At 41.1% G+C, this 12,937-nt stretch overlaps 1 protein-coding gene across 2 annotated transcripts in view; it reads left to right on the top strand.

Annotated features, from left to right (window-relative positions):
* Positions 1–12,937, top strand: part of tgfbr1b (transforming growth factor, beta receptor 1 b) — a 45,444-nt gene that overhangs the window by 29,064 nt on the left and 3,443 nt on the right. For both annotated transcript variants that reach the window (XM_020609610.1, XM_020609609.1), the window contains exons 5-8: positions 1,521–1,649; positions 2,540–2,696; positions 10,065–10,189; positions 10,456–10,586. In XM_020609610.1, the coding sequence (XP_020465266.1) occupies positions 1,521–1,649; positions 2,540–2,696; positions 10,065–10,189; positions 10,456–10,586 (542 nt within the window). The remainder of the gene's footprint in view (positions 1–1,520; positions 1,650–2,539; positions 2,697–10,064; positions 10,190–10,455; positions 10,587–12,937) is intronic.

Genomic DNA, 12,937 nt, shown 5'->3' with positions numbered 1-12,937 from the left:
ACAACTACGTTTGAACTCCATAAATGTAAAATTGCATACAATGGTCAAAACAGACCATATGGACATCATACAGAAATTGCTAGAATTAGGATGACTCACCCATTTCCAGTTTGTCGCAGAAAAACATAATAAATCTGCTCAGATAGCATAGGAAAAAGAACTCAGGCATCATGTCTGACATTTTCTTTAGTTCACAAAGCATGATGGGAACATTAGCAGGAAAATCTCAACATATGTTTAATTAGGAAAAACAAAAAGAGGCTTTATTTATCATCATTATTGTTATTAAGTTTTTAGACTGATTCAAATTTGTTGTAGCATTAGTGCTAACTGACCCAACAATGACAAGTACCCTCATCAAGACACTTTGCTTTGAAAACCTGTGGACATGAGGAAATAATGTAAATAATTTCAGGTTATTCTCACTTTTTTTTTTATTGAAATGGTCCTGAAGCCTGCACAGTAGCACTTACTCATCAATTGGTGGGATATTTGAGTAGCCTTATTCAAACAGTGTCTCTGCTCTGCAGAAGTTGGACTCACTGACATTAGTACTACAGTTCAATTCACTGGGTTCAGCGTGAGATGAAAATGAAGATAAAACCTTGTTAAAATGAGATGAAATACATAAAATGGGGATCTAAAAGAAACTGACAAAGTAAAAGGTCTGAAACATAGACCTAGCAGTTACACTTCAGAAAGTACAGCATAGAAACCAGTCAAACAAAGGCACAGGAAAATAGCAGAGCTTTTAGTTGAGTGGCTGGAGTTGGTCCTTGGGAAGCTGGTTCCATCTGTGTGCAGCATCGTAGCTAAAAGCAGCTTCACCTTGTTTGGTTCTGACCTGAGGTTTTAATCAGCTGACTTTTTCCTAAGAGTCTCAGTGCTCTGCTGGGTTTGTAGTCTTCAAGGAGGTCAGAAAAATCAGTGAGCTCTCTGCAGCAAACACTGAGGGAACAATTAATGGTTGACTGCCCATATTAATCCTGGAACTGACACATTGCTTGTGATATTCGACTGAAAGGAACGTTAATGTTACATCTATATCCACAGTGATTCATGTTAAATCATCCTACTGTTTCATATGGCATGCTGCTGCATTTTTCTAGTGTGTTCCAGCATTATTTTATTTTTTTGGCATAATTCTCTGGATTGTAGATGAATTTGGGTCAAACCTTCCAAGAAGCACTAATACCAGATGACAGAGACAGAATGTTACTGACTGTAAGACGGTAGCTTATCAACAGTAGTGAAACACAACAAGTGGCTAATTCAACTCCTGAACAAGAGATATTTTGGCCAGTGGAGGAAAGTAGACTCCACAGATGCAGCACTTTAAGTAATTTCATATCCATTCATCTGTCTTTCACATTATTATTTAATTTTTGTTCGGCGATCTCATTATCAAATGTTACTTTTTATTTTGTTTTTCACCTGAAAAATATGTTGTCTGAATATTTTTCATCACAGTTTTTGTTGATGAAATTAAGCTTTGTCTTTAACCTTTTTTCTCTGTGTAGATAATGGGACATGGACTCAGCTGTGGCTGGTGTCAGATTATCATGAACACGGCTCTCTGTTTGACTACCTCTCCCTGTCTACAGCCAGCGGCCTTGCCCACCTCCACATGGAGATAGTGGGCACGCAAGGTGAGATACCAGACCTTTATGAGGATTCTTTTATAACCTTGTTAAACAATGTTTTCAATTTCCATGTCAGTATTTTTTTTGATTGGATTTTGATTTTTATCTCTGTAAAACCAAACTTGTGTGTAAAGATTCTAGAAATGTCCCAAGGAAGGACAGAATGTGCCAGAACTGTATTGGACTAACCAAACTGCTTAATAGGTGCAAGCTGCTGTTTAGCAGCATTCTGTACCCAGTACCAATACTCGGAGGCAGTGTGAAACAAAGCCAGTAAAAAGATGCAAACAGAGATGAACAAACTTGCTCTCTCTGCTGCAAACTGAGCTGAAACACATCCACTAGAGCTGAAAACCTGTCATTCAGAGTGAAATTTTCTAATTCCTCTGAAATGTTTGAATGTGAGGAAACGTCTGGAGAAAAACAAGAGACGGAACACTCAAGTATTGACTAAACTAGTGATAGACCACTTAATCCATTTGCTAATTAATTGGGCTCATATTTGGTGTTTTTATATAATTGGCATCAGTCTATGCTCACAAGGTCAGTAAACAAAAAATATGACATAAGCATTTTAGGCTTTTGTTCAAGGGTACTGCAGTCTAGTCCAACCAATTAGGCAAAGTGAAATGAGTCATTTACTCTACATTAAGGAGGTGCTGCTGTTGTTGTAATGTCCAGTGTTGTAGTCACTTGATCGTAGCAAGCTGCCTAGCCCTGGTGTGTCCTTATTTTGTGGTGGAAAAACATAACTTTTTCTTTGAATGTCCTAAAATGTCTGAAATATGATTTCAGTGATATCCTGTATATCGCTCAGAGAATTTCAGTTGTTCATATTAAGTTTCCATTAGTGGATGGCCTCTTGTTCTTTTGAGTACCTGACTCTCTGTCTCCAGGTAAGCCAGCTATTGCTCACAGAGACCTGAAGTCAAAGAATATTCTAGTGAAGAAGAATGGGACCTGCTGCATTGCCGACCTGGGTTTAGCTGTCCGCCATGACTCAGCCACTGACACCATCGATATTGCTCCAAACCACAGAGTGGGAACCAAAAGGTAACCTAGCCTTTTTAGAATGCAGACAGGTTGTTACCAGCTTTTTTTAGAAGCAGGTGAGGATTATGCATGCTCTGCTCCAGCTTGTTCTATATTCTCTGTGATTCTGTCAGGAGGTCACTGAAGTCGTCTGACTCACTATGACTACCGCCTTTTTAAGGGGGCACTGTGTACACAGCACAGAGCATCTGCCTTGATTAGCATTTTAGTTTAATTTAGACACAAGGGAGCACTGTTCAACTGGTCATAGCACAGTCCATTAGCACATGAGCACCAGCAAAGCTGCTCATTTGTCAAGACCAAGCTACCTTGGCCATGACTTGTGTTGACATAAGATAGCTGACCTTCTGAAAGCTAATTTTGCCTGCTGAATTGTAACATTGAGCGACAGTGAAAATATGCCGACACAATAACTACACTATGAGAATTCACGTCAGACACAGCTCTACCAGAAACTTAACAAAAGTTGTGGATCAAACAAAGCCACATTAAAATAAAAGTCAGGTTACTGGCTAATTGTATGCAAAGCTTATAAAATGATAGTGTTACCAAAGCCATACCAACAGGTGCTCCTTATGTCCTCCCTTTCTATCCAGCTATTAAATCTCCAGATTGGAGACTTTGGCATTCCCTTTGTGTCTCTGTCCATATGTCTCTTGTTATATTATGTAAATTTGTGTAGCCTCAGGGTTGGAAAGTGAGCAGTGCATTGAGACCATAGTATCACTCTATCCAGCTGTCTTCCCCTTCCTCCTCCCACTGTGATACCAGCAGTGCTGGACTGTTTTTCTTCTCTCCTCCTTTTCTGTTTCTTGTTTTTATCCTCCCCCTGCTTCCTCCTCTGCACGGTGCTTTGATGCTGCAGGTGTATTTTAGTGCTGCTAAATGATTCAGTGAGCTTAGGGTCAGTGGGAACAGAAGGTCTGGCACTGGCTGAAATTCATCAGCAAATGGTTACACTTTGTTAAAAAAAAGTGTAATTTTGTGTGGAATGTGAATGCATTGTGCTTTTTTTATTGAGGTGTCCCCTTGTAGCACCACTCAATAGTCTGTCCTGACAGTCTGGATCCTTAAACTGACTGACTGAACAATATCTCACCGAACCCCTCTGTTGTATGTAGTAAGAGCACCCTGTACTGCTTTGTGAGATATAGTTTGAGCTCAATTTCCTATTGAGGGTTTGCCTTCTTTTTGAGATACTGAGAGGTCAGAACATGTTGTACTTTTCTGTTTTATCTACCATATTACCACAAACCTGTCATGTGTCGTAGAATCGCCCAAATTCCTCCCTTGACTAGAAACAACATTGGCATTTGTTTTGTGCAAAATGATAAATTCAACTCATCACCGTCACACATGTTTTGCAGCTTGGTCTGTTTTATGTCATGGAAATGGCATTATCAGTTTGCTGACTATGGCACTTCTAACCCCTTGTGCAAAACGTGTGAAATTAAAATACTGCTTGAACGTTCGAGTTAATTTTTGAAGAAATAACAGTTCAACATTTTAAGAAATATGCTTATTCATTTTCTGGCATTGAGTTAGATGACAAGAACACTTTCACATCTTTTCAGCTGACAGAGGGCCTAGTGAGACTCGAAACAAACCGACACTGTGGGCTGCTCCTAACCGCTTTTTGCCCCTCCCATCACATCCCGGATTCCTGGTTGTGACAAACTGTACAAAATGCAGCCTCCAGTCTGAAGCTTGTATTAGCTGTCTGAGCAGCGAGTACCATAAATCTGGCATTCCACTAGCACGCTCTGGTTACTGCTAATGTGACACAAAACTGGAATTACTCTGAAATTAACATCAGATTGATTCACTGCAAAGCTAAAATCATGACTGTGCTAGGTTGCTACCAAAACAAACATGTTAGAAGGAAGAATGCTACATCTGAATCTGAGTCTGTTGGTTGCTTTTAACACTCTCCGTCCGGTTTCTACTCTTTCTCCATGCAAAAGGGCAGCCAGCCAGCATTTAGGGCTCTCAGCTGCCGAAGGATCCTCCACGGCTTACTGTTCAAAATGACTGCTCATACTTTGAAAAACACTTCATATAACCTTCACGGGGTGGCAGGCGGGGCTAATGTATGGACTGTATTTTGAGAATGCAATTTTGAACAACTGAAACAACAAGGAGGACTATAGGCAGCAGATGGTCAGAGACACCACACCTTCTCCCATTTCCACTTGATTTATTAACGGTGTGGCCACTTTGAATAACAGGCAGGAGGGTCCCGCCCTAGGTGGCTGGCTGTTAGCTGTCTAGCAAGCTCCCCTCACGCTCTAAGAAATACTACAACAGAGAATTGTGACTTTTGCACTTCAGTTTTTGTATGGGTGACAGATATAAGATATTAGTCAGTGAGCTTTAGAGGTGGTAGGCATATTTTTCTAAGCTGGCTGTTTTCTCCTTTTCCCATATGCTTTTACCAGAGTCAGCAAAAAGAGCACTATTGCCAGTGATTTAGTTGTGCATGGGTATGGTCCTTATCCAGACTCCCTTACCTCCTTGGTCTAAACACCAGGAGCTCCTGACTTTGAGGTTTTCCCAAGTTCCTGATGAAGTGTGCATTAATGCTAAAAACACATGTGGTAATGTAGTGCTGTGCTTTACAGCTACATATTATGCTCCAACAAACCTTTGCCATAAAGACTCCTTATTTTTCATTTTGTGGTGTATACCACCACCTGCTGGATGTTTTGTTAAACTCTCCTCTCATATCCAGCACTTACAAATTGCCAACTGATAACACTGCATTTAGACAATTTTCATACATAAATACATATTGCAGTTACAGAAGGAGCAGTATTTAAAGTTTGACTGTAAACACAAGTTTTCTTTTTAAATCAAATTCCCCCTCTCACCCCCCACTTTGGGGCGGTCTTGTATTCGTTCCTTCAAACTCGGGTCCTCTACCAGGGGCCTGGGAGCTTGAGGGTCCTGTGCAGTATCTTAGCTGTTCCTAGGACTGCACTCTTCTGGACAGAGATCTCAGATGTTGCTCCTGGGATCTGTTGGAGCCACTCACCCAGTTTTGGGGTCACAGCCCCCAATGTTCCTATTACCACAGGGACCACTTGTGCCTTCATCTTCCACATCTTTTCTAGCTCTTCTTTCAGCTCTTGGTATTTCTCAAGCTTCTCATGTTTCTTCTTCCTGATGTTGCCATCGCTTGGGATTGCTACATCTTTCACTATGGCCTTCTTGTTTTGTTTGTCCACCACTACTATGTCTGGTTGGTTGGCCATTACCAGTTTGTCTGTTTGTATATGGGAGTCCCACAGGATCTTAGCTTGGTCGTTCTCAACCACCTTTGGAGGTGTATCCCATTTTGACTTTGGGCCTTCCAGCCTGTACTCAGCACAGATGTTTCCGTACACTATGCCAGCCACTTGGTTATGGTGTTCCATGTATGCCCTGCCTGTTAGTATCTTACACCCCACTGTTATGTGCTGGATTGTCTCAGGGGCATCTTTGCACAGTCTGCACCTGGGGTCCTGTCTGGTATGGTAGACCCCTGTCTCTATTGATCTTGTACTTAGAGCTTGTTCTTGTGCTGCCAGGATTAGTGCCTCTGTGCTGTCTTTCAGTCCAGCTTTGTCCAGCCACTGGTAGGATTTTTCGATATCAGCCACTTCTACTATTTGACGGTGGTACATACCGTGCAGAGGTTTTTCCTTCCATGAGGGTTCCTGCTCTTCCTTCCTTTGTGCCTCTAGTTTTTGCTGCCTGAGGCATTCACTAAGCACGTCATCACTCGGGGCCATCTTCTTGATGTATTCATGGATCTTTGTTGTTTCATCCTGGATAGTGGCTCTGACGCTCACTAATCCTCGGCCTCTTTCCTTCTGCTTAGTGTACAGTCTCAGGATGCTGGACTTGGGGTGAAACCCGCCGTGCATTGTAAGGAGCTTCCTTGTCTTGATGTCAGTGGCCTCTATCTCCTTCTTTGGCCAGCTTAATTATGCCAGCGGGGTACCTGATGACCAGCAGGGCATAGGTGTTAATTGCCCGGACTTTGTTCTTTCTATTCAGCTGACTTCTCAGGACTTGCCTTACTCTCTGCAGGTACTTGGTGGTTGCTGCTTTCCTTGTGGCCTCTTCATGGTTCCCATTTGCCTGCGGGATCCCTTCTGGTAGTACAATCCCCCTCAGGCTAGTGGTTAAGGCGCAGCGCTTTCACCGCCACGGCCTGGGTTCTAATCAGGGAATGCGTCAGGAAGGGCATCCGGTGTAAAACACGTGCCAGATGTCAACATGCGAGTTGTTGGTGTGATGATTCGCTGTGGCGACCCTAAAAAAAACGGGAAAAGCCGAAAGTGACATTCATTCATTCATTATATATAATTTCAGTAACACCAAAAAACGTTACTGTCCAGTTCCTCCATCTAGCCCACACAATTTTTTTTAATTGTTTGTTGCAGTTTTTACAGTGGACCCATGATACACATCCCTCCAAACTTTCTGGGGTAGCAGGTTCCCTGCACCAGCCATACTTTCAAACAATCTGCTCTGGTCTTTTCTTTCCAGCATTTCAGTAAAAAAAAAACAGTACTATGCAAAAGGCATTGATGCTGTCTAGTTATTGTATAAAATGTAAATTGACCCAAAAGCTTCTGAATTGAGCTGCTAATTATGTGAACCATACAGGAAACACATATAAGCCTGTATATACAGGCTTGTAATTATTCAAGATCATCTTGTAACCATGCAATACAGCTAGTAACTTAGCAACCACTCACTAACTATCCTCCAATTCATTGTGGTAAACAGTGCTTATTTAGTCCTAATGAATCTCATAATCAGTTCTTACTTTGTATAATAAATGCACCAGATTTAATAAAGTGCAGCATGACCTGCTGTGAGTCACCAGAATTTCTCAACGCAGTGGAATTCAAAAACTATTTAATGAAAGGGAAGGGGGAAACAATTTAAGGGGTCAGTTAAATTTAAAAATTCATGTTATACATACAACCAAAAAAAGATTTTGTATTTCCATAAGTGGGGTAAAACTATGGAATAATTTAAGTGTGGACATAAAAAATAGTAATAGAATTGACGAGTTTAAACATAAATATAAAGGTATGTGTCAATCAAGATATATGCAAGAACAGGCTCAATGATTAATTAGATAGAACATTGTGGGTGTGGTGTATGAATGTTAATACTCTGTAATAATTCTTTAATATATTACTTGTGTGGTGTAGAAGAGAATTATTTATGTAGAGATACTGCTTGCAAACCAATGATGGTAAGATGATGTCATGGGGTAGGACTGGATAAGTCTGACTTCTTCCTACTCCATTCAAGCATGTACTAGGTATAAGCAAATTGATATTGGATTAGCATTTGTGGATATGTGTAAAATTATGTGTGTTGATATATCAACTGTCTTTACATGCTTGAAAGAATAAATAAATCAAAATCAAATCAAATGGGTCCATGTGGCTGTGATGATGCAAGATGACATCACCAACATGGGCCACTGAATGCGTTACCTGTCAGTCCATCTGGCTTCGTACCTACTCCTCTTGGTTTATTCAGTCACTGAGAAGATGAGATGGACCAGAAATAAAAGACACCAATAAATCTTTTTCTTTGGTCTGGCCCCGATGAACCAAGCTGTATGTCAAAATGACGTTAGCATAACTCGACCCATCTTGTACTCTGACTGTTACAGCGGTTTTCCAAGGAACATTGTAGGCATTGTAGTAAAAGCCCCTTTCTCAGTATTGTCTTAATTGTAGTAAGCACACAGATGTCTCTGGATGTCTGCCTTTTGGTCTAAAAGAATCATCTATTCAAGGTTATGCACTCCATTTGATAATGGTGTAATATTCCGGTCCTGGTTTTGTTCAAAAACTGTTCTTCAAAAGCCTTTCCTACAGACTCAAGATTCAAAAGCATTTTCTGTTTTGTTTTTTTACATGCTTAAAGCTTGCATTTTAAAGTGGTTGATTTTTCTACCTTGCTGTTGGTCACATAATTACATTTCCTCTGAATTCCTCCGAGTTTCCTGGAAAATAGGGTAACATAGATTATTTGAGTTTGTGACTTCATCATGTACAGTCAACCTTTTCAGCATGATGTCGATTAGTCACAGGCCATGTGATTTTCACTACAGAAAGTTGTACCTGATGTAGCGAAGGCTGTCGATGTGGCACAGTGAGTAGTAGACACTTTGGCCACATAGCAGGCAGCCAGTGAACTCCAAACTGACCGTAAGACAGGAGCAACAATTGTTCAAGCAGTCGTTAGATGTGCACTCTTGTCTTTGCTAATGAAACAGTCACCAAACCAAGTATCCGAAAGTCATGCGTCCCAGTGGGAGCTGATGGAACAGTAGCCTGGTCACCATCTGCGTAGGAACACAGCTGTATGCTGTTCCAGCGGGGTACCTGATGCTACATGCACATATGCAAAACCAGCCACTTAGTCATCACCCTGAAAGTCTTCACTTGTAAACTATGTTTCAAAACGCTTATGATGAAGCACAAATCTTAGGTTTATATGGCTTCTCCTCGTATATTTCGCCATCTTCTCCTCTTCTGATCCGTCAAGCAGCAATTTGTTCATGATTGCCAACTGGTGGTTGGGGAGAGATACTGTACCCACTTTAGCTGGTCCTGTGACAGTGACTCAACTCTAATAACAGAAATGTTGACTTTATAGTCAACTGCCCACAATTGGCAGTTCTGCAAACCCTAATATTGATGGTCCCTTTGTTTTCATCATGATGTTTTCCTCTTCCAATTTATCTGAAGCAGCAGCTGCAGTTTGCTAATGGGGGCAATCCATTCATTATTTGTACACCAATCAATTACAGAATGCAATTAAGACTTGCTCTTTTGTGCCAGAGTGGGCATTATTCGATTGCACTCATGAATCCATCTCATTACAGATTAATAGTGTGTGCCAGAAACTTGGTACATGTCAGTCTTCACAACAGTCTTTCCCCTAGAAATTTTTCTCAGCAGCAGTAATGTTGAGTGCAGACCTGTGTTCACACATGTTGGAAACATATCATGTGTGTTAAATTAGCGGGGCCTTTCTGGAGGCCCAGAAGGCTGTAGTTGTAAATGCTGAAGAATTAAATACCTCAACATAGAAACAGGAGTTTTACTGAGGCTGCAACCTAACACAACTGATGTGAGAGCACAATACAGTCCCTGGCAGGGTTGTCGCAGTAGTACACAGTACAATCCAATATTAGGAAAATACCAGTTTGTCCTGACTTGTGCTTGTACATCCCAGCTCTATACTGTTTGCCTGTAATCTCCACTGTGCTTCAGGTAATTATTTCAACAGTAAGTGCTTCTATATTTGAATAGTCTGATAACAACTGGCTATCTTTCTGCTTAGGTATATGGCCCCTGAGGTCCTGGATGACTCCATTAACATGAAACACTTTGAGTCCTTCAAGCGAGCTGACATCTATGCCATGGGGCTGGTGTTCTGGGAGATTGCCAGCCGCTGCTCTATGGGAGGTGAGGATCAGATGAGAGGGGGTGAAGGAGGGTGAATCACTGGCTAAATGAATGGGAAGTTGACTGATTAATAGAATGATGGGTGAATGGAGCAAGAGAGCTGAGAGTTTGTGGAAATATTGACACCTCTGCAAAGAGGTTTTGGAAATATTGGACCCCTTTGCAAGGCGGGGGGGGGGTTCATGATGAGACCGTGAATATATCGTCATGTATTTTGTAAACCTGCCTAAATGTAAAACCAGAGTATTTAAGCACATATTTTTCAGGCATCCATGAAGACTACCAGCTGCCCTACTACGACCTGGTTCAGTCAGATCCATCAGTGGAGGAGATGAGGAAAGTGGTTTGTGAGCAGAAACTTCGGCCCAACATTCCCAACCGCTGGCAGAGCTGTGAGGTAGGAACAATCTCAAGTAGCCAGAAGTTTTGTGTTAGTTTATGATTATTTTATTATTATTATTCTGCTTTGGCTGCAGTGTCAAAATGCCCACCAGGATCAGACCAAAACCCTGAACTAAAGTAAATGTAAGAGAAAAATGACACTGTTGGATTTTGGTGAACAGCTAAAAGATAATTGTCAGTGTAGATTTGAAAATGTTGTTTTCCCATGGTGTAAGCCAGTTGTATCCAGCAGTATGTGTGAACCTCAAAGCCCTGGAGTCCTTTTTTCATAACACTGCTCATTCATATGATACACATGGAAACACACTCATTACCACAGTCCCCAGAGAGGAAGCAACCATTCAGCTTGCTGGAGGAGCATGCATGTGTGTGTTGTATGTCCTGCAGTCTCTGGTTTCTGTTCAACTTTATCTGAGTACTTTTTAATTGACTGTATTTGTGCAATGTATGCACTGTATGTGTGGCCTCGTGCAGTGACGGTTGTCAGGCCACAGTCAGTGTGATCTAAATGATCTGTTCGGAGTTAATCCTGTTTTGTTTAGATTCTGGATTCTGAAATGTATGGATTTACTTTGAATGTGGTCCATGTTTCAACATTTTCTCTTAGACATCAATAGTTGTTAAAATGTCAAAGCTTTTTTAATGATCTGTTAATTAGAGTGGACAAGTTTATTCAAGAGCAAATGTGCACAAATTAGTTTATTCTTTTTTTCAGAGTTCAGATGCAGTTCATTCTTAATGAGTCAACTAAATTAGGTAAATTAGGCATATTGTTGTTTTATATTTCATGCACAGCTGAACCTAGCTATATACAATGATTTCACTTTTTGCGCAGTTTACTATGTTTTTAGATTCAATTTTAAATTGGTGAAATTGCCATCTTCACCCATCAGTCTATACTCACAACTAATCACAAAGTGTCATCAGTGAGATACTTTACAGATACAAATACAGATACTTTGATAAATAGACAGAAGTAACAGCTGTTCCACCCCTGGGTTCTACTGCTACAGGACAGTAAACTACGGCAGCTCGTCATTTTATCTTTCCTCATACACCACCACCAGATCAGCCTTTGTGGATCAATCCTATCTCCTCATGTTGTTCATACAGTCTACATCTGTATGAACAATCTAGCCAAACGGGTCTAGAGATAAGCACAGCAATGTCTAGATCAATTCATACAAAAAAGTCACTCATATTCACATAACACCAATGTCCAGTGATCCAAACACTGCAATAATGACACCTCCAGACAGACAAATAGATTTATTGAGTTCCAGCAGATGCAGATACATGAACTCAATCTATTATTAGCAAAAACACGTGAGTGATGGTACTGGTGTGGCACTCAGCCTCAGTGTGAACTTTTATTGCCTGTAGTTGAAGAACCCCAAGATGTGGTAGTTTTACTGCAACTGTGGTTCAGTGGGTAGGGCGGTTGTCTCCCAACCGGAGGTTCAAATCTCGGTGCCTGCAGTCCACCTGTTGAAGTGTCCTTGGGCAAGACACTGAACCCCCGATGGTTAGAGCCATCTGTGAGTTGGCGCCGCAGATGGCTGCCTCGGTCCTGTACCGGAAACAAATTCCTTGTGTGCGTGACATACTTGGCCAAAGAAAGATGACGATGATTACTGTAATTTGTCTTTTAATTACTGTTGCTTTGTTGATGCTCTTTTGCAGCATATTTTTGTAGCTAAAATGTTCTGTTGCTGTTCTTGGCATTAGTTTAACAATTGGCATTTCCAGGAGAGAGGTTTTTGTCAGTTAGCTCCACTGTTTAGTCATAAGTCCGAATGGCAGATTAAAGGAAATGAAGCTGTGGATAAACACATATGAGTTTGAACCCCTTTAAATAAGACTCGAGCTCCCTCTGCTGAAGGAGACACTATGCGTGTAGTGTACATGTCTTTATTACTTTGTGTTGATCATATTCTTTTCTGTGCCATCATTGTCAGGACATTTTAGCCGGTCCTCGCATCTTGAAAGAGCTGTTTGAAGGTTTAGGTCTGGGTTTAGCGTTCGGGTTCGGGTCAACCAAGTTGTGGTTATTGTTAAAGTTTAGGTCTTCCAGGAAACTAATGTAAGTCATTGTAAAGTCCCCAAACAAATGTGTGTGCGTATGCTGCAGACTGCTTGTCATTGACAATGTGGAGTTGGCTCTGATTCACATAATGATTGGAGGGATGGAATATCTGAGCAGTCTTAATGAGCACTGTAGGGAAGTTTCACAGATCATGCTCTAGCACCAGACTGATTCTGTGAGAGACTGACAAACACACACACACACACACACACCCAGACATGTTGACTCAAATATACCAGATGCTGTTTACAGTCCAGCCA

This window comes from Monopterus albus, unplaced genomic scaffold, assembly GCF_001952655.1.
Source record: "Monopterus albus unplaced genomic scaffold, M_albus_1.0 scaffold100.1, whole genome shotgun sequence".
NCBI lineage: Eukaryota > Metazoa > Chordata > Actinopteri > Synbranchiformes > Synbranchidae > Monopterus > Monopterus albus.
This window is presented reverse-complemented; position numbering and strand designations above follow the sequence as displayed.